The sequence below is a fragment of the Microcaecilia unicolor genome, chromosome 1, assembly GCF_901765095.1.
Source record: "Microcaecilia unicolor chromosome 1, aMicUni1.1, whole genome shotgun sequence".
Lineage (NCBI taxonomy): Eukaryota > Metazoa > Chordata > Amphibia > Gymnophiona > Siphonopidae > Microcaecilia > Microcaecilia unicolor.
In genome coordinates this window covers 399,089,124-399,116,916 of record NC_044031.1, presented here as the reverse complement: position 1 = coordinate 399,116,916, position 27,793 = coordinate 399,089,124, and the positions used below count along the sequence as shown (strand labels likewise).

Here is a 27,793-nt window from a genome sequence, read left to right as displayed (position 1 = left end):
GAGCTTAGCGCTTCCTGTTCAGACTCCCCCGCCCCGGCCGCCCGCTAGGGCACAGGAAGCGCGCGCCGAGCCTGGGAATTAACCCTTCCACAGGGCGGCAGCGGACGGAGGCTTGAGGATTCTCTAGCGTGGGGCTGCTGCCGCCGATCTTGCATTCATTGTCACTGGCACGTTTCTTCATCTGTCTTTGATTGGGGTGGGGGTGGGGTGGGGGGAGGGTGTTAAGCCATGCTGCCCGGGGTGGGTGTGTTCGGCACCAGCCTGACAGCCCGGGTGATCATCCCTCTGCTGAAGAATGAGGGCTTCTCGGTGAAAGCTCTGTGGGGACGTACCCAGGAGGAGGCGGAGGAGCTGGCTCAGGAGATGAACGTGCCCTTCTATACCAGCCGGATAGACGATGTCCTCTTGCACCAGGACGTGGACCTGGTGTGCATCAACCTGCCGCCGCCTCTCACCAGGCAGATTGCCGTCAAGACACTTGGTGAGTTTCCTGACTCCACCAGCCCATGTTCCCCGTCATCATAAGCTCCTTTATTCTGTGCACCTTTGTGTTTATACTGCACGGAGTGGCTGTATTTCCATATACCGTCAAGGCTTGTTTTAATGTTGTTGCATCACTGGCTTGAAGAGGGTTAGCTCATGCAAAGCCGTACTAGCCAGGGATTGCGCCTGCAAAAGTTCTCGTAATGTGAGTAGTGTAAGCATGGCACATTACGAATAATAGTGAATGTACAGCCTAGCCTGTACTGCTGCTCACTGCTACCACAGCAGTTTGGTTTGTTGGTTGGGCTGCGACTATAAGATCGATTAAAAAAACAACAACAAGAAACTGCAAAAATTGTATATATAAAAAAAGGTGTACATCACAGCTCTCCTATGTTATCATAGGAAGTAATTTAAAGCGTTTTCCACTTGTACAGCCTGTTTTGCATGTAGAATTAAAAAATTGTGTGACTATACATGTGTAAATAAATACACACAGAAATACTGTATGCAGTTTTATGTGGCCTGTGCAGAAGTGTTCTTGGTGCATAGTTACCATGTACCTACATATTATATAAATTATCCCCTGTATTCTATATATGGTGCCTGAAAATCCGAGCAGAAACCAAAGTCATGTATTCTATAACAATGTGCGTAACTTAATTGGTTAACTAGTTAATTAGCGCTGTTAACTGGATGTTAACAAGCAAATAACTTACTATGTGAAACTCTTCATAAATGAATCTTTTCATAAAGGCATTTAAGAAGTCCCAGTAAATAAATAAATAAATACATTATCAGCACAAATTGGCATTAATTGAGATTTACGCACACAACTTACTACTACTACTACTTGGCATTTCTATAGCGCTACTAGGTTTACGCAGCGCTGTACAGTTTAACATAAAGGACAGTCCCTGCTCAAAGGAGCTTACAATCTAAAGGACGAAATGACAAGTTGGGGCAGTCTAGATTTCTTGAATAATGGTTAGGTGCCAAAGGCGACATTGAAGAGATGGGCTTTGAGCAAGGATTTGAAGATGGGCAGGGAAGGGGCCTGGCGTATGGGCTCAGGGAGTTTATTCCAGGCATGGGGTGAGGCGAGGCAGAAAGGGCGGAGCCTGGAGTTGGTGGTGGTGGAGAAGGGTACTGAAAGGAGGGATTTATCTTGAGAGCGGAGGTTACGGGTAGGAACGTAAGGGGAGATGAGGGTAGAGAGGTAAGGAGGGGCAGCAGATCAAGTGCATTTGTAGGTTAGAAGGAGAAGCTTGAACTGTATGCGGTACCTGATCGGAAGCCAGTGAAGTGATTTGAGGAGAGGGGTGATGTGAGTATAACGGTCCAGGTGGAAGATGACATGCAGCAGAGTTCTGAACGGACTGAAGGGGGGATAGGTGGCAAAGTGGGAGGCCAGTGAGGAGTAGGTTGCAGTAGTCAAGGTGAGAGGTAATGAGAGAGTGGATGAGAGTTCGGGTGGTGTGCTCAGAGAGGAAAGGGCGAATTTTGCTAATGTTGTAGAGGAAGAAGTGACAGGTCTTGGCTATCTGCTGGATATGCATACATTTGTCCTTTAGATTGTAAGCTCCTTTGAGCAGGGACTGTCCTTCTATGTTAAATTGTACAGCGCTGCGTAACCCTAGTAGCGCTTTAGAAATGTCAAGTAGTAGTAGTAGAAGGAGAGGGAGGAGTCGAAGATGACTCCAAGGTTGCGGGCAGATGAGACAGGAACGATAAGGGTGTTGTCAACTGAGATAGAGAGTGGAGGGAGAGGAGAAGTGGGTTTGGGTGGGAAGACAATAAGCTCGGTCTTGGCCATGTTCAGCTTCAGGTGGCGATTGGACATCCAGGCAGCAATGTCGGACAAGCAGGCCGATACTTTGGCCTGGGTTTCCGCAGTGATGTCTGGTGTGGAGAGGTAAAGCTGGGTGTCGTCAGCATAAAGATGATACTGGAAACCATGAGATGAGATCAGCGAGCCCAGGGAAGAGGTGTAGATTGAAAAAAGAAGGGGTCCAAGGACAGATCCTTGAGGAACTCCAACAGAGAGCGGGATGGGGGTGGAGGAAGAGCCATGAGAGTGTACTCTGAAGGTACGGTGGGAGAGATAAGAGGAAAACCAAGAGAGGACAGAGCCCTGGAACCCAAATGAGGACTGTGTGGCAAGAAGTAAATTGTGATTGACAGTGTCAAAAGCGGCAGATAGGTCAAGGAGGATAAGGATGGAGTAGTGACCTTTGGATTGGCAAGGAACAGGTCATTGCAGACTTTAGATAGTGCCGTTTCAGTTGAGTGTAGGGGGCGAAAGCCGGATTGAAGCGGATCGAAGATGGCATGAGAGGAGAGAAAATCAAGGCAATGGCTGTGAACGGCGCTTCAAGTATCTTGGAGAGAAAGGGTAGGAGGGAAATGGGGCGGTAGTTGGAGGGACAGGTAGGGTCAAGTGATGTTTTTTTGAGCAGAGGTGCGACTACAGCATGCTTGAAGGTGTCAGGGACAGTTGCAGTGGAGAGAGAGAGGTTGAGGATATGACAGATGGAGGGGGTGACAGTAGGAGAGATGGTGTTAAGTAATTTGGTGGGATGGGGTCCGAGGAACAGGTGGTGCATTTCGAGGAGGAAAGAAGATGGGTGGTTTCGTCTTTGGTGATATCAGGAAAAGAGGAGAAGGAGGCATGGGTTGGTTGGTTGAGGGAGTGGGCTATAGGGTGAAGAGGAGGAGATGGTTTGGTGGTGAATTCGAGGTTGATCTTCTGCACCTTGTCGCGGAAGTAGTCAGCCAGTGATTGAGGAGAGATTGAGGGGGGGGGGGTGGGAGCAGAGGGGACTTTGAGGAGGGAGTTAAGGGTGGTGAAGAGACGACGAGGGTTAGAGCTGAGGGAATTAGTCAGTTGGGTGTAGTAGTCCTGTTTGGCGAGGAATAGGGAGGACTGGAAGGAGGATAGCATGAATTTGTAGTGAATGAAATCAGTGTGGGTGCGAGATTTCCTCCAGAGGCGTTCAGCCGATCGGGCGCAAGAGCGAAGTGTACATTCTATAAAGTGGTGCACCTAAATTCTAAGTCGCATAGTTGAAAAGGGGCATGGCCATGGGCGGGGTATGGGTGTTTCTAAAATATATGTGAATTATTACAAAATACAACTGATCTGTGCCTAATTTAGGTGTCAAGATTTACATCAAGTAAAATGTGGCCTAATGACCAAATTTAGTTGCTTGGCGAGCTGCTCGGTGCATTCTATATACCGCAGGGAAATTTAAGTCTATTTTATAAAATTTAGGCGTACTTTAGAGAATATGCATAGGCGTATTTTTTTCTGCGCAGATTTTTCAGGCACCATAAACAGAATTTAGCCCAATATGGGAACATGCATAGAATACAAACAGACATTACACCATCTTCAGAGCAGGTGTAAATGTGTACATGCAAATTTGCATGCTTCAGGGGCTGCTTCTTGGTGGCTATTTTATAAAGACACATAGAAAGGGGGGGGGGGGAGGATGGGTCTTGATATACAGCCTTTCTGTGTTTACAATCAAGGTGCTTAGTTTGTACCTGGGGGCCCGGGGCAATGCAGGGTTACTTGATATGCCCAGAGTCACAAGGAGGGGCCTATGATGTCTGTAAAATAGGTGCCTTTTCCCCACTTGGACATATGGGTCCTATTATTAAATTGCCATTTTAGGGGTCTTTTTACCAAGCTATGATAAAAGGGGGTCTGCACTAGCGTCAGTGTGTGTTTTTGACGTGCTCTGAGGCCCCCTTTTACCGCAGCAGGTAAAAGGCTGTCCTTTTTTTCCAGGAAAGAAAATGGCCGTTCAGTGAACCACTTGGTGCACAGCCATTTCAGGGGGGGGAGCACTTATGTTAACCTGGCAAATTGAAAATATTCTTGTAGCACCAGAAATTGCATGTGCTGGGGGTGGGAACTACTGCTGGGCTCCTGCGGTAGTTCATTGGTAGTTCCGGATTGGCTAGCGGCAAACCTTTGCCGCTCGCCAACCCTTTAGTAAAAGGGCCCCTTAGTGCATGATTTGTTAATGCTAGGAAATAGGGAAATACAGAATTTAATGCAATACTTAAATCTGTCCTGTGTGGGACACTTTCCATGTTTACTCTTCCATTCATTTCATAATGAAAATGCTTTTGAAATGAAAATGTTACAAAACACTTCAATTTTTTCTTATCCGTATTTCTTGTTCCTTTGTGTACTAGTTTATCTGAAACAGCACTAAGTGTGGTCATTGTTCCCCTGCTCAGCTTTCTATGTAGTTCTTTAAATTAACTAGTGCACAGATTGGATAAAGAGAGCAGAATGTTTCCTTTCCAAATCAGTGTTGGGGAATTTTGGGTGGACGATAGATTGTGCAGAGTAAACTGGAGGTTAGCCATGATAGGGATTAAAATATTTATTGAAACCAGCGATGGGATGCTATAAGGCATATCTGTTACAAGATGCTGAATCCTTGCTCTCTCTTAGGGGGTCATTACTGTGTACTATCACGTTCTAAATGTTAGTGAATGAGCTCTAAGATTGATAGGTGCTCATTCTTGCAAAATTTCCAAGAGGCTCAGTAAGACACATATTGAATGCCAACAGATATATTCTGTCACTGTCCCCACCACATTTTAGTGTAGGACTCAGCACCCAAAGAATTTAGCATTTGCAGGTGGATTTTTTCAGGTGCTGCAGTGGGGAAAAGAGCTCCCACAACCCCTGAGTTCCAATATCTATGGTGGCATGAATCAGAAAGGTGCTTTTTTTTTTAATTGGGATTGTTAGATAGCTGGAATAATTTGAGTGGCTAAAACATCTGTGGCCCCCATACTTTATTATTAAGAAATGAAGTTTAGCTAGGTTGAGTAATTCAGCGTTCCTTCTTGCACAAACTGGAAGGACTGTCTTTATGATGGGACATTACACTCCCCTCAAAGGAATGCTCATTAAATGCAGGGCCGTACTTACTGAGCTGTTCCCCAGTGGGAGAAAAGACTTAGTAAATCAGGCCCATAGTGTCTTCTTTCATACTGTGTTTGTTTTCTTCATGCTAGTTTTAGAGATTTCAAATGATGTGTTAACTGCCACTGTGGCCTGTTTTAATTATACAGCATATATACAGTACATAGCGATGAGACAAAACATAGAAAGCTTGCAGGCATAAATCTGAGAGAATGCTGATTTGAGAGTGTTCATTTAGGGGCCCTTTTACTAAGGTACGGGAGGGCTAATGCGAGGGTAGCGTGCGCCAAATCGGCACTACCACCGGGGTAGTGCATATGCCCAGCGGTAATTCTGTTTTTGGTGCACGCCAAATCCTGCATTAGAAAATCATTTTCTGTTTTCTACCGCAAGGTGGTGTTCCCATGGTAATCAGCAGTCGGCACTCGCTGCATGCTTACCGTGCAGGTAGCGCATGAGCCCTTACCGCTAAGTCAATGGATGGCGGTAAGGGCTCAGGCCGTAAATAGGTGCACGCTAGTTTTAATTTCAGCGCATGCCCATTTCCCGGCCCATTTAAAAAAAAGCCCTTTCTCCCAGTCACGGTAAAAAATTGGCCCAATGCATACCCAAAACACACGCTTACACTACTGCAGGCCACGTTTTACTGCAGTTTAGTAAAAGGACCCCTGGCCTTAGTTTGTAGTACTGGTACTCTGTAATCTAACCAAGAATTCAGGAATGGGTCTGAATGAGTGAGATCCCTCCTTGGCTGGTGCAGGGTTCCTGCTGCACTGGGAAAAGCTCCCTAGAGCCTCTGCTGGCTGCACACCTTGCCCTCTGGCCCTTGCTTTTGCATTTTGTGCCTTGAGAATCTCCAGGAACCTGTTCCTCCCTTTGCGTAAAGAGAAGTCCGGTTGCAGGCGTGGTTGCTGAGCTGGCCAGATTTTATAAATGTTTAAAATAAACCAGACTGAGGGAAAGAAGTAAAAGAAAACAAAAGAGCAGACACTGTAATGCTAGTTAAAGTACCATCCAATGGATGCTAAGGAGAATGAGGTCAGAAATATGTGTAGTCATGTCTCTGCAGGTTTTGAAGTACAGTATAGGTGAGCATGCGCTGATAGAAGATTTGTGCTGATAAGAGATGAACCGTGTCCTATAGATGGGTGATCTTTTATATGATGTCTGAATATAGTGAGCACTACAGCGCCTGACTGCTGAGAACTCTTCCTGCGTCTATTCCAGTATATTATAAATAATGTATTTTCTTACAAGGTCAGTTAAGGATGGATTAGCAGTGATAGGCTCTAATCCATGTCTCCTTCCTTGCCCAGTCTGTTACAGAGAGTCAGTACCCAGGGACTTGAGTATTACTGTCTTTAAAATAGCTGCCTGAATTACTCAAAACACGACTTGCCTGTTATTTGGTTGCATTCCTTCCTCTTGTGGCCTATAGGTCTGCCTTTTCTTTTGTGAATCTTAACCTATCTCATGTCAAGCTCTTTACCATGTCCATGCCCTCTGGTTTTAAAAGGCTACTCTTTGGCTCTTTTGTGTCATTCTCATATGTTATCTGTGGGCTTATCCTTGTGGGTTAGTTTAAAGTTCTGTATGTAGTAGTGAAGGTAACAAACCAGAAAGGGTTGTCAGAAACTTTAAAGCTGGCATCCTCAAAACTAACTAAACAACTTTAAAGTTGACATCCTCAGAACGAACTAAAAATACTTTAAAAGCTGACATCCTCAGGAGGACTATCTAAAAAACCTTAAAGCTGACATCCTCAGAACTAACTAAAAATCTTAAAGGTGACATCTTAAGGACTATCTAAAAGTCTAAAGTTGACATCCTCAGAACTAACTAAAATACGTTAAAGCTGACATCCTCAGGACTATCTACAAAACTTTAAAGGTGAAATCCTCAGGACTAACTAAAAAACGGCAACACAAAGAGGATTTGCCGGCTTGGATTATTTTTTTTAAACTCTTTAAATGTGTGTTTCATTGAGGTTGCTTGAAGTGGAATGTGCCTTGTGCCTTGTGCCTTGTGAAAGCTGTGTGGTCTGCACCCATGGTCAGTAGTGTTGAAAACTGTAATGCAAGTAGTCCTAGCACAAGTGTTTTTACTTTGCTGGGCTGAGACAGGATTTTTTGCAGGTGGTGGTGGTGGTAATTTTCATTGAGCCTTCCTGAAAAGTTTCCGGAGAGAAAAACTCCATCAGGTATGCACAATCTGGAAATTTCACAGTGTTTTTGGCCTGGTAAAAGCTATTGTCACTTGCAAAGAATCCTGTTTTCTTCAGCAGCAGTGTGTTGACCTGGTCCATGCTTTGTGTTTAGAGAACTCTATGGTACTTTTTGTCAGTTTCCACTGAGCTAAACATCACTAGATCCTGTGGTCGGCTTTGAAACTTAAGAGTAATGTGCTATTCTCTTGGGTGAGGAAGTTGAGGTGAAGAGTTCTGTTAGGGATTGCTAGTCAAACTGTACGTTTGGTTCTGGAGGGAGACATATTAAAAGCAATTATATATGCAAATATTATTTCCTGTGATTCATTGCTGCCTCTTTTTCTGTTGTGCTAAATTATTATTCCATATCATCATGCTGATCAATCCATAGACTGGTGGGTTGTGTCCATCTACCAGCAGGTGGAGATAGAGAGCAAACTTTTGCCTCCCTATATGTGCTCATGTGCTGCCCAGTGTTGCCAGGTGGGCGGTTTTACCGCCCAATTGGGCGGTTTTCCGCGACCCGCCGCGGGAAATTTTTGCCCGCGGCGGGTTGCGGTTTTTTGGGCTGTTTTTGGCCTTCAGGGCGGTTTTTTCGGCCGCGGGGGGGCGGGGTTAGTGACGTTTTTGGGTGGGGTTAATGACGTTTTGGGCGGGGTTAGTGACGTGGGAGGCGGGGCCGATGACGTGGGAGGCGGGGCCGATGACGGGGAGGCGGGGCCGATGACGGGGAGGCGGGGCCGATGACGTGGGAGGCGGGGGCGATGACGGGGAGGCGGGGCCGATGACGTGGGAGGCGGGGGCGATGACTGGGGAGGCGGGGCCGGTGACGTGGGAGGCGGGGCCGGTGACGGCGGGGGCGGGGTTGATGACGGCGGGGGGCGGGGGTGATGACGCGGGGGTGGGGGTGTCAGGGGCGGGGTTTGTGTTTGGGCGGGTTTTGGGCTGTTTTTTGGGCTCCATCGGGCTGGAAAAAAATTTTCCACCTGGCAACCCTGGTGCTGCCGGAAACTCCTCAGTATGTTCTCTATCTCAGCAGGTGGTGGTCACACACAGCAGCAGCTCTGGCTAGGCCTCCAAGCCTAATTTTTAGGTTTTGTTGAGTGCCTGGGGTTGAGGGCTCTTCTTGAGCAAGTGCAAACCTGGTGGCGCCAGGTCCCTCCTTTTCTCCCCCCTCCCGCTGGCTCCGTTGAAAAAAAAAAAAAAAAAAAAAAAATTTTGAACGTCCTTAAAGGCGTTTATTTCGACGTTTATTTAAACATTTATTGCAGCTACTCACTGGGACACCAGGTCGTTACAGCTCGGAGCGGAAAGCAGGTAATTTTTACCTTTTTATAGCGGGCAGGGGGTTCCCCGATTGAGCTCCACGTGGCCTATGGTGTCGGAGGGCGAGGGCGCAAAGAGTCGCTCCCCGGATCGCTTGTGCGCTTCTAGAGGGGATGCGGGGGTCTTAAAGTCTGATTCACCCTTGTTGGGTGACAGTTTCGTGACCGATGAGTGTCCCGGTCCTTCCTCCGGTGTGGCGGTTTTTCCCGCCATAAACGCCCATCCCCCGCTGCTCGCCTCCGCCATCTTGGCCGGCCACGCGGCTCGGACGGCTTCTTCTTGGGCCGCCCTTGAGGTGGGAGACGTTAATGCCATGAACGCCCTTAATTTGGGCGACGGCACAAAAGCGGCTAAACTTAAGCGCCGTTCTTCCCGCGTGGCTCCTTCGCGGAGTGTCGCGCCGGACGCCATTTTGGATGCGCAGCATGTCTCTCCCCCGCTCTTGCGAGCACCGGTTGAGAGTGCGTCTAGGGCTGTAGCCCAGGCTGCGGAAGTGCACAGTCTGGGGGGTTTCTCCCCCGAGTTTGTTTTGCTGCTGCATCAGGCCTTCCTTATGCAAAACGCTGCCCCTGCTCCCTCGTCTGGTAAAGAGGTTGAGGCCCCCGGAGGTAAACGCCCTCGGGTTGATTCCCAGGCCTTGGAGGACTTTGTCTCCTCCGATGTAGATGAGGGCAGCGTTTCTGAGTTCTCCCAACGGTCCTTTGCGGATTCCTTGGAGGAGACGGATCCCCGCTTGGATGGAGCGGATGATCCCTCTGCAGCGCGGCTCTTTAGCTCAGAGGATTTGCCCAACCTGTTAGTGCAGGCCATGGGCATTTTGAAGATTTCCTCTCCGGAGGACGTCTCTCCCTCAGCCCCTGTTGGTTCTGCCATTATGCTGGGGACGAAGCGCCCGCCTAGAACCTTCCACGTGCATGATGGTATGCACACCTTAATTTCGGCTCAGTGGGATGTCCCGGAAGCGAGCCTTAAAGTGGCTAGGGCTATGTCCCGCCTCTATCCTTTGCCTGAAAGTGAACGTGAGGCCTATCTGTGGCCTACCGTGGATTCTTTAATCACTGCGGTGACTAAGAAAACGGCGTTGCCGGTGGAAGGTGGCACGGCCCTAAAGGACGCCCAAGACAGAAGATTGGAGGCGGCCTTAAGGTCGTCCTTTGAGGCGGCTGCTTTAAGTTTGCAGGCCTCAGTTTGCGGCTCCTATGTGGCCAGGGCGTGCCTGACTATGGTGCAGCGGGCTTCCCCCTCGGATCATTCCTTGAGGGCTGATTGGCCGGCCCTGGAATCGGGCTTGGCCTATTTGGCAGACTTGCTGTATGATGTCTTGAGGGCCTCAGCTAAAGGCATGGCTCAGACAATCTCTGCGTGGCGGTGGTTTTGGCTGAAGCATTGGTCTGCTGACCACGCCTCTAAATCCCGCCTGGCTAAATTGCCTTTTAAAGGCAAGCTGCTCTTTGGGGTCGAGCTGGACAAATTCGTGACCGATCTCGGCACGTCTAAGGGCAAGAAGTTACCAGAGGTCAGGGCTCGGGCTAGTACTCGCCCCGGTACCTCCAGAGGACGGTTTCAGGAAGCCCGTCGGTACCGCCCGGGCAGGTCGGGCTCTTCTGCCTCCTCTTCCTTCAAGAGGAACTTCTCCCCCAAGCAGCATTCCTTTCGCAGAGCCCGCCGTCCCGGAGGTGCTCCCTCCGGTCCTCCCCCAGGGTCTCGTACCCAATGACGGGGCCTTGGTCCACCCCCCAGTGCAGATTGGAGGACGGCTGTCCTCGTTTCTGGGCGAGTGGACCACAATAACTTCAGACGCTTGGGTGCTGGAAGTCATCAGAGACGGCTACAAGCTAGAGTTCTGCCGACCCTTAAGAGACGGGTTTGTACTCTCTCCCTGCAAGTCTCCGGTCAAAGCTGTGGCAGTGCAGCAGACCTTGGACAATCTGATCTGCCTGGGTGCGGTCGTTCCGGTGCCAGAAAATCAGCTTGGCAAGGGACGTTACTCCATTTACTTTGTGGTACCAAAGAAAGGAGGTTCTGTACGGCCTATCCTCGACCTCAAAGGGGTCAATCGGGCCTTGAAAGTGCGGCACTTTCGCATGGAGACTCTCCGCTCTGTTATAGCGGCAGTGAAGGCAGGGGAGTACCTGGCATCCTTGGACATCAAGGAAGCGTACTTGCATATTCCCATCTGGCCTCCTCATCAACGCTTTCTGCGTTTTGCAGTACTGGGCCGACACTTCCAGTTCAGAGCCCTCCCGTTCAGGTTGGCTACTGCTCCGCAGACCTTCTCCAAAGTAATGGTGGTCATCGCGGCCTTCCTGAGGAAGGAAGGAGTACAAGTCCATCCTTATCTGGACGACTGGTTGATCCGAGCCCCCTCTTATGCAGAGTGCGGCAAAGCTGTGAACCGGGTGGTTGCTCTTTTGAGCTCCCTGGGGTGGATCATCAACTGGGAGAAAAGCCAGCTGCGCCCAACTCAGTCCCTGGAGTATCTGGGAGTTCGATTCGACTCCCAAGTGGGCAGAGTGTTCCTGCCGGACAATCGGATTGTCAAACTTCAGGCTCAGGTGGACCAGTTCCTAGTAGCCTCTCCGCTTCGCGCTTGGGACTATGTGCAGCTGTTGGGCTCTATGACGGCCACGATGGAAGTAGTGCCCTGGGCCAGGGCTCATATGAGACCACTACAACACTCTCTGCTGTAGCGCTGGACTCCGGTGTCGGAGGATTATGCTGTGCGCCTTCCCTTGGACCCAGCAGTGCGCAAGGCACTGAGCTGGTGGCTGAAGACAGACACGTTGTCTGCAGGGATGCCTCTTGACGGGCTGGGGAGCCCACTGCATGGGAAGGACAGCGCAGGGGCTCTGGTCTCCTGCAGAGGCAAAGTGGTCTATCAACCTCCTGGAACTCAGAGCCATTCGGTTGGCGCTTTTGGAGTTCATCCCGGTACTGGCGTTGAAGCCAGTACGGGTCCTGTCGGACAATGCCACGGCTGTGGCCTATGTCAACCACCAGGGAGGTACCAAGAGCGCCCCTCTAGCCAAGGAGGCCATGAATCTATGCCAGTGGGCGGAAGCGAACCTGGAACAGCTGTCAGCGGCCCACATTGCCGGAGTCGTGAATGTCAAGGCGGACTTTCTCAGTCGCCATACCTTGGAGCCCGGAGAGTGGCAGCTATCTGCTCAGGCGTTCTTGGGCATCACGAAGCGCTGGGGCCAGCCGAGCCTAGATCTGATGGCATCATCGGCCAATTGCCAAGTGCCGCGCTTTTTCAGCAGAGGATGGGACCCTTGATCCCTGGGAGTAGATGCTCTTCTCCAACAGTGGCCGACACAAGAGCTCCTCTATGTGTTCCCGCCCTGGCCCATGTTGGGCAGGGTGCTAGACCGGGTGGCAAAGCATCCGGGCCGGGTAATCCTGGTGGGTCCGGATTGGCCCAGACGTCCCTGGTATGCGGACTTGATCAGGCTCTCAGTCGACGATCCTCTGCGGCTGCCAGTGGAGCAGGGTCTGTTACATCAGGGTCCCGTGGTGATGGAGGATCCCTCCCCCTTTGGTCTTACGGCCTGGCTATTGAGCGGCAGCGTCTGAGGAAGAAGGGCTTCTCAGACAAGGTCATCGCCACTATGCTGAGAGCGAGGAAGCGCTCTACTTCTACTGCTTACGCCAGGGTTTGGCGTACCTTTGCAGCGTGGTGTGAAGCAGGCTCATGTTCTCCATTCATTGCGCCAATTTCTTCAGTGTTGGCATTCCTGCAAGAAGGTCTGGAGAAAGGCCTGTCGCTCAGTTCCCTTAAAGTCCAGGTAGCGGCCCTGGCTTGCTTCAGGGGCCGCCTGAAGGGTGCTTCCCTGGCTTCGCAGCCAGATGTGGTGCGTTTTCTCAAGGGAGTTAATCACCTGCGCCCTCCTCTGCACTCGGTGGTGCCTGCGTGGAATCTCAACCTGGTGCTAAGAGCATTACAGAAGCCGCCTTTTGAACCCTTGTCGAGGGCATCTCTGAAAGACCTGACGTTGAAAGCAGTCTTTTTGGTGGCTATCACTTCAGCCAGAAGAGTTTCCGAGCTCCAGGCACTCTCATGTCGAGAGCCTTTTCTGCAGTTCACGGAGGCAGGAGTGACTATTCGCACAGTGCCTTCCTTCCTGCCCAAGATTGTTTCTCGCTTCCATGTGAATCAGCAGCTCTGTCTCCCTTCCTTTCGTAGGGAGGACTACCCAGAGGAATACTCTGCTCTTAAATATCTGGATGTGAGACGAGTCATCATCAGATATTTGGAAGTGACCAATGATTTCCGGAAGTCGGATCATCTGTTTGTCCTGTTTGCAGGTCCTCGTAAGGGTCTGCAGGCTGCTAAGCCTACAGTGGCAAGATGGGTCAAGGAAGCCATTGCAGCGGCTTATGTGGCCGCGGGGAAGGTGCCGCCTATCCAGCTGAAGGCTCACTCCACTAGAGCTCAGGCGGCCTCGATGGCAGAGGCCGGCTCCATCTCCTTGGAAGAGATATGCAAGGCGGCAACTTGGGCATCGGCCCATACATTCTCCAAGCATTACCGCTTGACTGTGGCGGCACGGGCAGAGGCCCGGTTTGGAGCTTCAGTGTTGAGGTCAGGGATTTCAATGTCCCGCCCTGGGTGAGTACTGCTTCGGTACATCCCACCAGTCTATGGATTGATCAGCATGATGATATGGAAGGTAAAATTATGTATCATACCTGATAATTTTCTTTCCATTAATCATAGCTGATCAATCCATAGTCCCTCCCAGATATCTGTATTGTTTATATTCTGGTTGCATTTCAGGTTCAAGTTTAGTCTTCAGTTCCTGTTCAGGAGGACTTCGTGTTCAAGTTTTTCAATGGATTCTTCAAGAGTTGAGACGAATTTGTGTTACAGTGAGCTGGTGCATTCCTCTCCCCTCCGTTTTACGGGGCTGGATTGAGACTTAAATTCTGCCGGCACTCCCTCCCGCTTCGTGCGGCTGTAGGGCAGCTTTGTACCCTTCCCGCTTCGGCGGTGTTAGGGTCAGTCAGCTCCTCCCGCGGTTGCAGGATAAGCCAGATCCCCCCGCATCGGCGGGTGTGGTGTCCCTCCCCCGCTCCACGGGGATGAGCTGGACGGATTCCCCTCCCCCACTTGTGTGGGGATGAGCTGGGTTAATTCCCCTCCCCCGTTTCGGCGGTGGTGAGCTGGGCAGAGTGTCCCTTTGTGGGTGTAATTCTCTAAGTGCTGAGTCCTGCGGAAGGAGCTTTGATATCGACATACTGAGGAGTTTCCAGCAGCACATGACCACATATAGGGAGGCAAAAGTTTGCTCTCTATCTCCACCTGCTGGTAGTTGGACACAACCCACCAGTCTATGGATTGATCAGCTATGATTAATGGAAAGAAAATTATCAGGTATGATACATAATTTTACCTTATCAGTGATATGAAATTCTACCGTATCTCATTCTTCATTCCATATTGAGCAGATATTATATTGTCCTAATGTGAAAGAAATAGATTTTTTTAAGCTAATATATTTTATTGTCGGAGTCAGTATTAACATCTTGGAAACAGAGGCTGTCAAAAACATGAGGAAAGACTAGCAGAGATACTGGAAGACAAAATTGCTTGCAGGAAGGAAAAACAAAACTCGGACATAACCGATAGTTATCACCATTTATTTATTTAGCCTTATTAGAAACCGCATCTCAAAATACAGGAGGAGACTTACAAAATGAATATGAAACTAAATATAAGCAACAAATGTAACAAAAATCCATAAGTACTGAGGCAGTAAGACAAATATTAAATGATAATAAAACAATATAAAAAACATAACATTTTCATAAAACCTAGAAAACATGTTAAGCACTATTTCCAAAGGCATGGTAAACTTTCCTAGATCTATCTCAAAATTACCTGAATCCATCTTCACATTAATTAAAACAAGATGCTAATTAGAGAGTTTTACATGGCTTCTGAAATCTTAAGTAATCTTTCATGAGTCTAAGATGTTTGGACAACAAGTTGCAGAGAGTTGGCCCGGTCAGAAAGAATGCTGAACAGTATGCTTCCATGAGCCAAACCTCTTACACAAGCAGTTAATTATCATGGATACTCATCAACAGAGCATATCCATTGCAGCAGAATTCCATGCATGTGTGGGTCTTTATAGCAACAGAAGGAGATGATTACCTAAAGACTGAGGCCCAGATACTCAAAAGTTGTTGTTAAATACCACATGCATTTATGGCCATGGTAGCGATCGATGCTCAAAGGAAATTGCATGCAAATGAGATGCATGGAAATTCTACAAGCGGCTTAGAGGCAGATGCACTAAAGCTAAATGAGCCTTTAATGACTCTCCAACGAGGAAAATTTGATCCGTTGCATGCATCAAAGGGCTTTTACCGAGGAAGCCAGCAGCTAACGAAAACGGAATGGAGATGAGCAATTAGTGTGAAAACCCCATTGAAACGACATGCACTAACCTTTTCCAATTGCCTTTACGCAGGAAAAAGGCAGGAAAACTAACGAGAGGTCTGGACCACTCGTTAGGACAGCTCTGTGCCAGGAAAAATCATTAAGAGAAAAAATAAACAAACTTTGAGCCAATCCCAGCGCATTAGCAGAGCTAAAAGCGCTGTGATTGGTCCAAAGGACGTCAGAAAAACATAAATAAATAAAAATAAAAAAAGGATCGGGAGGGGGCAAGGGCGCTCATCAGGAGCGTCCTGTACGGACGGCCTTGCCCCCCCCCCGCTGCTCCCCACTTTCCGCCGCTCCCCCCACCCCAAAAAAGCAAAATTCGAGCAGCCCCTGCCCCCCTCCCTTCCTCACTACTCTCTCACCTCAGCTCCGCCTCCCGACATCCTCCGTCCTGTGCCCCGCCCCCTTTTGGGGTCGTCGCCGCCATTCCCCTCCTCCATCGGGCCCCCCTCCCTCTTACCGGGCCCGTGCAGCGCCTCTCTCCTCTGTCCGAAGGCGCTGCACGGGCAAGAAGAAAGCCTGATGCCTGCCTTCGCCCAGCTTCGATGGCGCGTCTTTCTCCTGCTGGGCCCGCCCCTTTCTGATGTCAGAAAGGGGCGGGCCCAGCAGGAGAAAGACGCGCCATCGAAGCTGGGCGAAGGCAGGCATCAGGCTTTCTTCTTGCCCGTGCAGCGCCTTCGGACAGAGGAGAGAGGCGCTGCACGGGCCCGGTAAGAGGGAGGGGGGCCCGATGGAGGAGGGGAATGGCGGCGACGACCCCAAAAGGGGGCGGGGCTCAGGACGGAGGATGTCGGGAGGCGGAGCTGAGGTGAGAGAGTAGTGAGGAAGGGAGGGGGGCAGGGGCTGCTCGAATTTTGCTTTTTCGGGGTGGGGGGGAGCGGCGGAAAGTGGGGAGCAGCGGGGGGGGGGGCAAGGCCGTCCGTACAGGACGCTCCTGATGAGCGCCCTTGCCCCCTCCCGACCCTTTTTTTTAATTTTTGTTTTGATTTGGGAGCCATGTGCTTGTGATTTGACTGTGTTTTGACTGTTTGTGGCATGCGTAGAGCAGCTAACATAATGCTTGGCTGCTCTGCGCATGATTTGGGGGCCGATTAACGATGTGTATTGTGATTCTTTGATACATTGTACGTTTCAATACCGATCTCAGCATGTGTGACTTTTTTTTTTGGTGCATTTTTCGTTATTTTAAAATCGTTAGGGACTTTAACGATTTAGATTTTTTTACGTTTGGTTGCTGCATCTGCCTCTTAGTAGGGAAAGTGCTTAGCACATACGCAGAACAGTCTCACGTTAAGTGTCGATGTTCTGTACTTGCCCAGGAAAGAAGGTGACAACTGCAGCGGAATGCAACCACAAGGTACACGTGGAAGACAAATGCACATGATGCACACACTTGTAAAGAATGGGCTTCTATTGCAGTGTTTTATGGTACTCTCCTGCCGTAAAGCAAACCTTTGTGCGTGTACCAGAGATGGATGTCATATGCATGCATCCACTGATGTCACAGTTTCTGGCTACAACCAGTCTAAATCAAACATTACAAGCACGGTAAGTAAGCATTGAGCATCGAGGCCTAGGTGTGACTTAATGGATAGAGCAATAGGCTGAGAACCAAGGAAGCCAACGTTCAATTCAGATACACCTTGTGACCTTGGACACATCACTTCAGTCTCCATTACGTCAGGTATAAACTTTGGGCCTCATCTACTAACAGTGCAAGTTATGCGCTTAGAGTCTGATGCAGAAAGCTGCAGTGTGCCTAAATGCAGGGTTGCTGCGTGTTTTAAGTCCATGTTACCTGCTGAGCTCTGTAAAGAGGAATTGAGCAGGTGTGTTAACTCATGTGGAAGACATGGCTGCATACTCTATTAAAATGGATGTCAATGAGGCCAATTCATAGTAGGTAACAGTGGTTTTTGACATATGCACAACATGGGAAATGTTTTTGCAAGCTCTGGGGCAGTGTAGAGGAGCTGGTTGAGAGGAGTGGGTGTCTAAGTGGCATCTCCTTCCTCCCTCCCAACCCAAAGTACCTGTCGCTGGAAGCTTTCTGTATCAGTCCCTTGCATCTAGTGCCCCCCCCCCCCACCCTCCAACCTGTCCCCTTACTTCCAAACTTAAATAAAAATCAGTGGTAATCTAGTGCCACCTGCCCTTCCTGACCCAACCCCACCTCCCTTCCCCTGACTTAAAATATAAATCCCTGGTGTCTAGTGCATCCCTCCCTCCCCCCTGCCCTGATCCAACCCCCTTCCCCACCCAGCTTAAAAAATTAAATCCCTAGTGTCTAGGTTACCTCTCACTCTGCAACAACCCCCTCTACCCTGAACCTAATGCATACCTTAATAGATACATGAGCAATGCCCACTCACTCCTACCTTCAGTGCCACCATCTTGGTGTATACTGGGATGCATCAGGTGGGGTCAGTCTGCCAAATAAGGGAATTTTTCTCTTATTTGGTAAACCAGCCATACCCATTGCATCACTTCACAAGGTTAAGAGCTGCCATTTTTAAAGATTGCGATGCTGTAGGCAGGAGTGAGTGCACATCACTCTTGTCTCTGTTAAGGTACAACTTGGCGAGGGGCTCGGAGGACTGGGGGGGGGGGGGTTGCAGTGGGGTGGGAGTTTAACCTAGACACCAGTGATTAAATTTTTTTAAAGTCAGGGCAAGAGGAGTTAGGTTGGATGAGGGAAAGAGCAGTAGCGTAGCAAGGGCGGGGCAGTGGGGGAGGTCTGCCCTGGGTGCAAGCTGCTGGAGGGGTGCAGAGAGCAGCCGCGCGCCTTTCGGCTCCGCTGGTTCCCTGCTCCCTCTGCCCCGGAATAGGTTACTTCCTGTTCCGGGGCAGAGGGAGCCAGCGAAGCCGACAGCTGCACGGCTGCTCTCTGCAGCTAAGAATGCACCTGGGGGGAGGGGGTTAATTACGCCAGGGGGGTGTCATGCTGCAACCTGGGTGGCAGCCGACCTAGGAACGCCACTGAGAAAGAGGCACTAGAATACCATGGATTAGTATTTTTAATTACACGGGCAGGGAGTTGGGTCAAGGGGAGGAAGGGGGACCTCTGGACTACAAGGACATTTGAGGGCTTATGTCGGTGAGCTGATGCAGAAAGCCACTGTTTGGAGTTGAGGGACTGCTAGAATACCAGGGATTTTGCTGGTGGCTTTTTTTTTGTTGTTTTTGGAATCTCCGCATTCTATCAATGTGTGAGCCAGTTATTGGTCATGCAGTGACTGGAATGGGGACATTTGCAGTGAGCTGCGGCTTAGTGCTATGATTTAATGCAGCAGTAATTTGCATGTTCATTGCTTACAGCAGGCCACAGTATATTTTGCCCAATAATTTTGTGGTAGAAACCATGTGTGAGCTGGCTCTAGTGCGTGGCTTTTTGCATCAGCCCTTAGTAAATAGGCCCCTTTAATGGGGATTGTGTTAAATATGTACATTAATGCACATTGACATGTTAGTAAGAGCTAACTTGCATTAAAATAAATGAGGCTGTTACATTGAGAGTTATCTAGGGCAGGGAGATGGACACTGTGCTTGAATGTAATTATCTCAAGCTCTTTGGATTTAGAAATCAGCCCAATAACTTAGGAGCTAGTGGCTAAGGTTTGCCAGTTGACTTCCTTTTTCAGAAAGGAGATGGGGGTGATGAAGTGAAATTGGGGTCTCAGCTTGTTAGCCGGTGGCAAAATTAGAAAGATAAGTTATGTTTTACCTTTTAATAAAAGGCAGGAGAAAATGGTCTGGGCACTGGAGTTCACACTTTTGTCCTGAGGACATTTCTGGGGCATATCTAATATCCAGTGTGAACAGCAGACTATTCTCCACCATGCCACATTTGTTTAATACTGAAGTGCCTTTTCAATTTTTTAGTTGGTGCCCTAGTATTCTGTGGTGAGCCATCTTCCTCTTTGTACTTCCATAATAGCAAGACAGGAGCATAAGGTTTAATTTGAAACAAAAGGTGAGCTTTATATTTCACACATCTTCACAGCTTCGTGCACAAGCTTAGTACTAATTATTGTTCTGGTGGGTTCCACGTTCCATAGAGATAATGCTGAGTCACTTCTTCTCACTCACTATCTGTGATACCTCATTATCTGCTGGTTCTGCTGAATCTTGTGGGAATATTCAGTTTGCCTTACTGCACAGTTACTGACCTGAATACACCACACTTTGGCTTTAGTTGAGAGCTTTAACCAGCAAATCGTGCAGTAGTTACTAAAATTCTGCAAGTTTATTAAACTGCTGAAATAGTAACAAAAACATGATTCAGAAGATCTGAGTGTATATCAAAACCCAAATATATCTACCCAGACTTTTAGACCAGTCACAGCTCGGAATTGCATAGAACATTATGGATTTGAATTTTAAATGTGATTATTCACCTTTCCAAATGTAAGATTTACAATCAGGTCTAATAGGAGTCGCCCTGCCCAAGAGGGCTCACAGTCTTAAATTTTTTGATGCAACCTCATTCACCAATATGTATCAAAATAGTTTACAGTCATAAAAAAATAGTTATAAAAAAACCAAAGAGAAACCGATTCCATTACCAAAGATAAAAGAAACTAACAAATAACATGAACCACGCAAGACAAAAATCAGAAGAATTGTAATGCTATATTTCTATTGGTCTGCGTCTTTTGTAAGTGTGAAAAAGCTATAAGAACCAGAGGAGACCGTTGTGTAACTGACCTGCCTTGCTCAGAGAATGTCCTGAGGAGTACCGTAGGAGCCTGGCAAAAGTCAACCAGGAGAATCTACTTAGTTGGAAAAAGCTTGCTGAAAAAGCTGTGTTTTGAGGTATCCCTTCAGTTTAACATGGGACTGTTCATATCTTATGGAGGTATTTACTAATGTGTGTTAATTGGTTAACACCGATAATCTGTATTAATATGCGTTAATGCGATTTGTTGGACATTAAATAATGCATGTTCCATGATTCTCAATGGGGCTTGTTTACTGACTGCGCTTAAATTAAGATGTGTTCATGTACTTTAATGGAGGTTAACTGGTTAATGCACTCTAGTGAAATAGAGGCCTAAGTTTCTGTACTTAATTACAGTTCAAATTACCAAGGGTAGCTTTCGGTTCATATGCAGAGACTCACTGTGGAACCTCATTTGTACAGATGGGTAGGGGATGAAAAGTGGAGGGAAAAGATGGAGCCATGTGCGATAAACAGTCACTCAATGGTAGGGCCAACCCTGCAAATGATCCTCACTGTCCTTTCCCAATCTGCAGAATCTCCTGATGCCACCAGCGTTTGGAATTGTGCAGGAGGAAGCACACTGACCCCCTGATTCTATAAAGGTCGCTGAAAATTACACGTGCAAATTTAGGTGTGTTCCCAATTTGCACGAGCAGTTTAATAGAATAATGAGCTAATTTGTGCCAATAATTGGCTTTTTAACAACCAATGTTTGGCACTAATTAGATTTTAATGGGGGCGAATGCATGTAAAGTTAGACATGGGATCTGCACCTAAAATTTACATATAGTCCAAAAAAGGGAGCATGGAAATGGGAGGGTCATGGGCATTTCGGGGTGGATTAGGAACATGGTTATTAGTTATGCGTATATTTATAGAATAATGGTGCACTCGTTGGTGCAAATGGTGACGCCTAAATTTATGCATGACCTCTCCGCTATGCGTTAATTCCATAAATTGCACTGAATTTTACTACTACTTATCATTTCTAAAGCGCTACTAGACGTACGCAGCGCTGTACACTTGAACATGAAGAGAGAATCCCTGCTCGACAGAGCTTACAATCTAATTAGGACAGACAAACAAGAGATAAGGGAATATTAAAGTGAGGATGATAAAATAAGGGTTCTGAACAAGTGAATAAGGGTTAGGAGTTAAAAGCAGCATCAGAAAGGTGGGCTTTTAGCTTAGATTTGAAGACGGCCAGAGATGGAGCTTGACGTACCGGCTCAGGAAGTCTATTCCAGGCATATGGTGCAGCAAGATAAAAGGAACAGAGTCTGGAGTTAGTGGTGGAGGAGAAGGGTGCAGATAAGAGAGATTTTAGGCACAGTTTATAGAATATCTTTTATGTGGGTTCTTTTCAGTGCTGATATTTAGGCACCATATATAGAATCTAGCCCTGAATGTGCTTCTGCCTTGATGGTAAGTCAGACTAACAACAAGAAGCCAAACCACTTGCCCATACCTCTGTCATCACACTACCTCCTTTAAATGTGCTCACATGACCTTACAGTGTAAAGGAAAACGAAAAGAAACACAGAAATATTTCATTTTTGGAGGAAAAGAAAACCTAACATAAGTAGAAAGGAGTTAAAGTGAATGTTGTCCAAGAGCGAAAGAAAGTCAGATATGTGAAGGGACAAAAACTGATCTCAAGTTCCTTTGAACCACAAAAAAAGAGCCTTAAAAAATGGGACGAGTTCTTTTATTCCACAGCGTAGATCAATTTAGTACATCAGTGACCTGCCTGCGTCAGGGGTCTTTTGATATCAGTAGTCCAGTGTGAACATGCCCAGCATCACAGCTGGAAACAACAGATAGGAACCTTGTCCCAGCACTCTTCCAGATATCCTGGCATGGCGTTGCCTCGTAGGTATACAGACAGTTTTGAACCCTCTCTGTGTTGTTTTCTCAAGTTCCTTTGAACATTTCAAGTGAAGGGCAGTTCAATAAGGGATACCCATTAAGAGTCATTGGAATTTGAATCAGGATTTAAATAATGGAGTACTAACCCTGATGCATAGCTTTTTTTTTGGCTGTAAACATGATTGCATTGGTTAGTTTTCTATGGCAAATACAGCACCAGCTAGATAGCATTGCTATGGCTGAATAAGGTACATAAAAAAAAAAAAGAAGCAACACTTTTTTCTGCATTCTATGAATTTAATAATTATTTTTTTAAATAATTTTTTTCACTTTATGAAGTTAATAATTCATCTCTCTAGTGTAAGATTTATTTATTTTCAAATTTATTTCCACCTTAATATCAAAGCAAGTTATAATAAAATGTTCATAAAATAACAAAAAATGAAATAACAAAACAATATAATACAATAACTATCATTCAGAAAATACTGCAAGGCAGGGACGCCACCGCTGGGCCCGGGCCCCCCCCCCCACAATCGTCTGCTGCCGCCCCCTCTGATCGCTGCTGCTGCCGCCCCCCCCAATTGCTACTGCTGCCCCTCCCCCCGATTGCTGCCGCAACAGGATTGAATTGGCGGGAATCCTGAGTCCCTGTCAGCAGAAGACATCTTCCTCCAGCGCTGACTGACTGCCCCTGCGGCAGCTTTTCCTCTCAGGGTATGCTCAGTTTCAAAAATGAGCATTTGCGCCTGAGAGAAAAAGCAGCTGCTCAGCGATGGGCAGAAGAGCAGCGCTGGAGGAAGGTCCAGGTCCTCCCCAGCCTCCAAGGGGGGGCCTGGCGCCGGAGTTTTTCTCTCTTGCTCCTGTCGAGAACCTGTTGCCGTGTGCCACCCCTTTTATTTATTTATTTGTAACATTTGTATCCCACATTTTCCCACCCATTAGCAGGCTCAATGTGGCTTACATAATACCGTAAAGGCGATCGCCAGGTCCGGTAGATGTTAAACAAATACAGTATAAAATAAGGGTCAGGTAAGGTTAGGGTATACAAGTACAATAAGGGTCAAGGAAATAAGGAATATATAATGTCCAATACGATGTAAGGTTTTGATGTATTGCAGAGTTGAGGCATTTAAGTTGGGTCAGTAGGGTAGACGTTGCAAAACAGATAGGTCTTTAATGATCGCCTGAAGTTTAGATGGTCATGGATCGTTTTCACACTCTTTGGTAGTGCATTCCACATTTGTGTACCTAAGTAGGAGAAATTGGATGCTTTAGTAAAAAGGCCCCTTGGGGGGGATTCTATATATGGCTCTTAAAAAATCTGCATGGAAAACATTTTCGCCTAAGCGTATTCTATAAGTGGTGCTTAGAATTAGGCATGGTATATAGAAAGCACTTAGTTGATATCCCAGCGCCTAAAACTATGCACATCTATTTACACCAATGAAAACATGGCATAAGACTTGGTACTTAGATTTGGGTGCAGAGGGCTATATTCTATAACTACGTGTTTACATTTTGGAACACCCACGAAATGCCCATTTCTCTGCCCATGACCACAGCTCCTTTTGACTGCGCACGTTAGAAGTTGGGCGCAATGCGGTACAGAATACACTTAGCGAGTTGTGCATGTAAATTCTAATTATTGCCAATTAGTGCTCATTATTGCTTTTTAAGTGCTGTTATTAATGCTAATTAGCTTGGTAATCCAATTAAGTTACACGCATTGTTATAGAATCTGCCTGGATTTCAGAACGGATTGCTAGGCGTGCTATATAGAATCCAGAGGTTAATGTGCATTATCTAACACAGAGCCCATAGGAATAAAATGTATGTTAATGGCCTAAATAGCAAAGAACATCTATTGATCTAAGTATGAAATGAAATATTGTTGAACTCTGTGGAAGCTAAAGAGGAATACAAAAAGGAACAAGTCAAAGACAGAATAGAAAATTGAAAAAAACCAGACCTGGACAATATTAGAAAAATATAGAAGGCATTACTGACAACAGTTTAACAGAAATGAGTACAGAATGGAAGTCTAGAAAAAGAAATGCTGCTCAAGAACATGTCATGACAAGACAAAAACTGAAAAAAAAAAAATAATTAAATGTAAATTGTAAAGAAAAAGAGGAAACTAAACCACATTATCAGTGGCTGTCACAAAGTTGCCCAAACTGAATATAGGAAATGACATGGCACAGTCGCCAGATTAGTTCACTGGCACTTATGTTAAAAAAAATATTAATTCAGTTTGACTAAAAATGATTGGGAACATGAAATTAAGGATAAAGATATAGAAAATGAAGGGGCCCTTTTACTAAAATGTGTTGTTAATGCAGCATAGCTGTCAAAAGTACCATGTGCTAACAGTAAAATGGTTCAACAGTGTGTGACAGTGTTCCCAGCATGTTGGCTATTCATTCATACACTAACATTGCAATTAGCATGACCATTATTTCCCGGTTAGAGTGGCACCTCTATATATGGCACTTAAAAAATCCACAGGTAAAACGTTTCCGCCTAAGCGTATTCTATAAGTGGCGCCTAGATTTTGCGTGGCATATAGAATATGCCTAGTTGATATCTTAGTGTCTAAAACTAAGCGCCACCATTTACACCAATGAAAAGCTGGTATAAATCTCTGCGCGTAGAGTTATACACACTGGGCCATATTCTATGTTTGTAAATTTGGGAATGCCCATGCAACTCCCATTTCCCTGCCCGTAGCCATACCTCTTTTGAACTGCATGTATTAGAATTTAGGCCCAGTTTATTACAGAGTACACTTTGGGAGTTGTGCGCGTGAAATCTAGTTATTACCAATTAGTGCTCATTATTGCTTGTTAAGTGCTGTTATCAATGCTGATTAGCTTGTTAAGCCAATTAAGTTACATGCACTGTTCTAGAATCCACCTGGATTTCAGCACGGATTTCTAGGTGTGCTACATAGAATCCGGGGGGGGGGGGGGGGGGGGGGTAAAGGCCTCTGTGTTAACATTAAGGGACCCTTTTACTAAGGCCTGCACAAAACTGTGCTTCTGGATTTTGCACTTTCCAAATTTGCTGTTAACGCACAGGCATTTAATAAGTGCATCTACATTAACTGATTGCTAATGGTCATGTGCTAGTTGCAATGTTAGAATGCAACTGAATAGCTAACATGCTGGGAAGAGCCTCATACACTGGCACACTAATTTTGCAGCTAGTGCATGCTACTTTCGAGTGCAATGCTGCGTTAACAGCAAATGTTAGTGCTCTTTAGTAAAAGAGCCCTCAAATTTAGCAGTTATTGTTAACACGGGAGAGGGGAGATATGATAGAGACATTTAAATACCTATGCGGCATAAATGCACAGGAAACGAGTTTCTTTGAATTGAAAGGAAGCTCTGGCCATCTTGAACCTTTGTACAGATATTCAAAGTTCCCCTCCTGACGCAACTCCGCAAAACAAGGGGACCCTTGTTGAGATATTGGAATTTGGGAGAGAAGCTGCCTGTATGTTTTGTGTTTCCAGAAGATTTTCTGTTGAAAGGAATACTGAAGTATGGACAAGATAAGTGGAACTAATTTTCGGCAGACTAAGCCCTATTCCTTTGAACGAAGATATTTATACAAAAGGAAATTGAGTAGAGTCATAGCTAAGATTGTTCATTTTTGTAGTTGTAATATGGAATTTACTTTTTTTCTGCAGTGGTTTTTTTTCTCTGTTTCAGAGTTCTTTCCTACTACAGTTTTTGCATTATTCCATTAAGCCGATGAGAGTAAACCCTTATGAGTTATTTACAGTAAAGGTCTACGACTTTCCCAGTGCAGTTGAGGCTTATTTTGTTTAAAGACAAAACAATATATATTTATTTATTTAGATTTTGCTCACACCATTTTCAGTAGTAGTTCAAGGTGAGTTACATTCAGGTACTCTGGATATTTCTCTGTCTCAGGAGGGCTCACAATCTAAGTTTGTACCTGAGGCAATGGACTTGCCCAAGATCACAAGGAGCAGCAGTGGGATTTGAACTGGCCACTTGTGGATTGTAAAGACCAGTGCTCTAACCACTAGGCCACTATATATAGTGTTGCCTCTCTCAATTTATAGAGTAAAAGAGTTTATTAAATTGTTGTGGAATTTTGTTCTCTTCCATAGAGAATTAGTGGTTATATACAAAGTTCTAGATAGGCTCATGCCATCTCCTGTTCTCAGTCTAACCTCCTTGACATTGCTGACCAGGGCTGCAGTGGATCTTCCTTGTGTCTTTTGCAGTCTTTACATTGTTAGTAAATGTTAGGTAGTTTTATTCTTTATTCTATCTTGAGTAAAGTACCAGCAGGCCTAAACAGTTATAAAATGCTGCTTCTGGTTTTCTGTGCACCTGTTTTACATTCATCTCTTTTACTATGGCAGTAAATCACTCCATTGCCTGCAAGCCCTTCAGTACTTATAAGTACTTATGTTAGGCTACCACGACACACATCTTTTGTCTGTTTCATAAATGAATGCAGGACCTTTTTTCTTTTATTTCACCTTGTGCATCTCTTGGACCCAGACAGAGGCTCTCCTCCTCCGAATGGATCCTTGTTTCTGTATGTGAAACTTTTGTTGTCTCTGAATCCTGGCAGCCCTTTTATTTACTTGTGTTGAGGCTCTGAGGGTATTCTCAGAATTCTGAGTTTTTTTTTTGTTTTGTTAATACACATTAACCCCCTGAATCTATAAAGTTGGGTGTTCAACTTTACGCTTTGTGCACAAACCCCTCTGTTTACTAAGCCACACTAGTGTCAGCATTAGCGCACAGCAGCCCTAGCACAACTTAGTAAACAGGGGGGAAAAGTTTGCATGTGCAATTTATAGAATAAGGTAAGTTGCACGTGCATTTGGCTGTTCATAGAATTTAACAGCCGATTATTGGCTTAAATTGGTGTTAATTGGCAGAAATTAGCAGTTACATGCCCAACTGCGCTTACTTGCTGTTCTAGAAGTTAGGTGTGCTAATTTTGATTATTATTTTTTTATATACTTTCTTTCTGTGGTACAATCAAAGCAGTTTACATAGTGCATTCAGGCACTTTTCTCTGTTCCCTATGGGCTCACAATCTACACTCCACTTCTAGGGTGAGGGGTGGGGTGGGGTGGGAGGGCATGGGCAGTGGGAGAGGGCATGGGCCTCAGAGTTCTGTACGCATCATATAGAATACTTGGAGTTACGCACCTGTCAACACTTACACCAGCCATTGAATGACATAAGTGATTGTGCGTACAATTAGGTGTGAAACTGTGAACTTGCATTGGTATTCTATAATGGAACTACCATTATAGAATTCCGTGCTTAGCACACATCACCCCAGCACATAAATTTTGGCGCTCTTTACTGAATCTACCTCAAGTGGGTAAAGGTAATTATTTTATAAGTGTCACAAAATGCACTGTGTTGTATGGTCATGCAGTTGTAGATAGGATAGTCAGGCCAGCACATGGGATATTTCTGTTCCTCGAAGACTTACATTTAAAGTATTGCTGTATATTTGTTTATTTCAATTTACTAATTTATTTTGTCTTTACTTAATGTAGATTGTCGTTTATTTTACTGTATATTGATTTGATTGTAAACTGCTCAAACATCCATTGATGAGCTTTATATCAAAATAAATATATTGATGCACATCTGTTTTTTGTGTACCACTAATTTCCACTACAGTGACGTGGGCACAGGCCTGGATTTAAACATAGGTAGCTGCCCCTGGTGCTAAATTTTGATAGGCACTGGAGTACAGCTATTG

The 27,793-nt window shown here is 46.3% G+C and overlaps 1 protein-coding gene across 1 annotated transcript in view; it reads left to right on the top strand.

Annotated features, from left to right (window-relative positions):
- Nucleotides 1-228: 228 nt before the first annotated feature.
- The window catches only part of GFOD1 (glucose-fructose oxidoreductase domain containing 1), a 176,262-nt gene continuing 148,697 nt past the window's right edge, over nucleotides 229-27,793 (top strand). Inside the window, exon 1 of the mRNA XM_030211137.1 lies at nucleotides 229-481. Within this exon, the coding sequence (XP_030066997.1) occupies nucleotides 229-481 (253 nt within the window). The remainder of the gene's footprint in view (nucleotides 482-27,793) is intronic.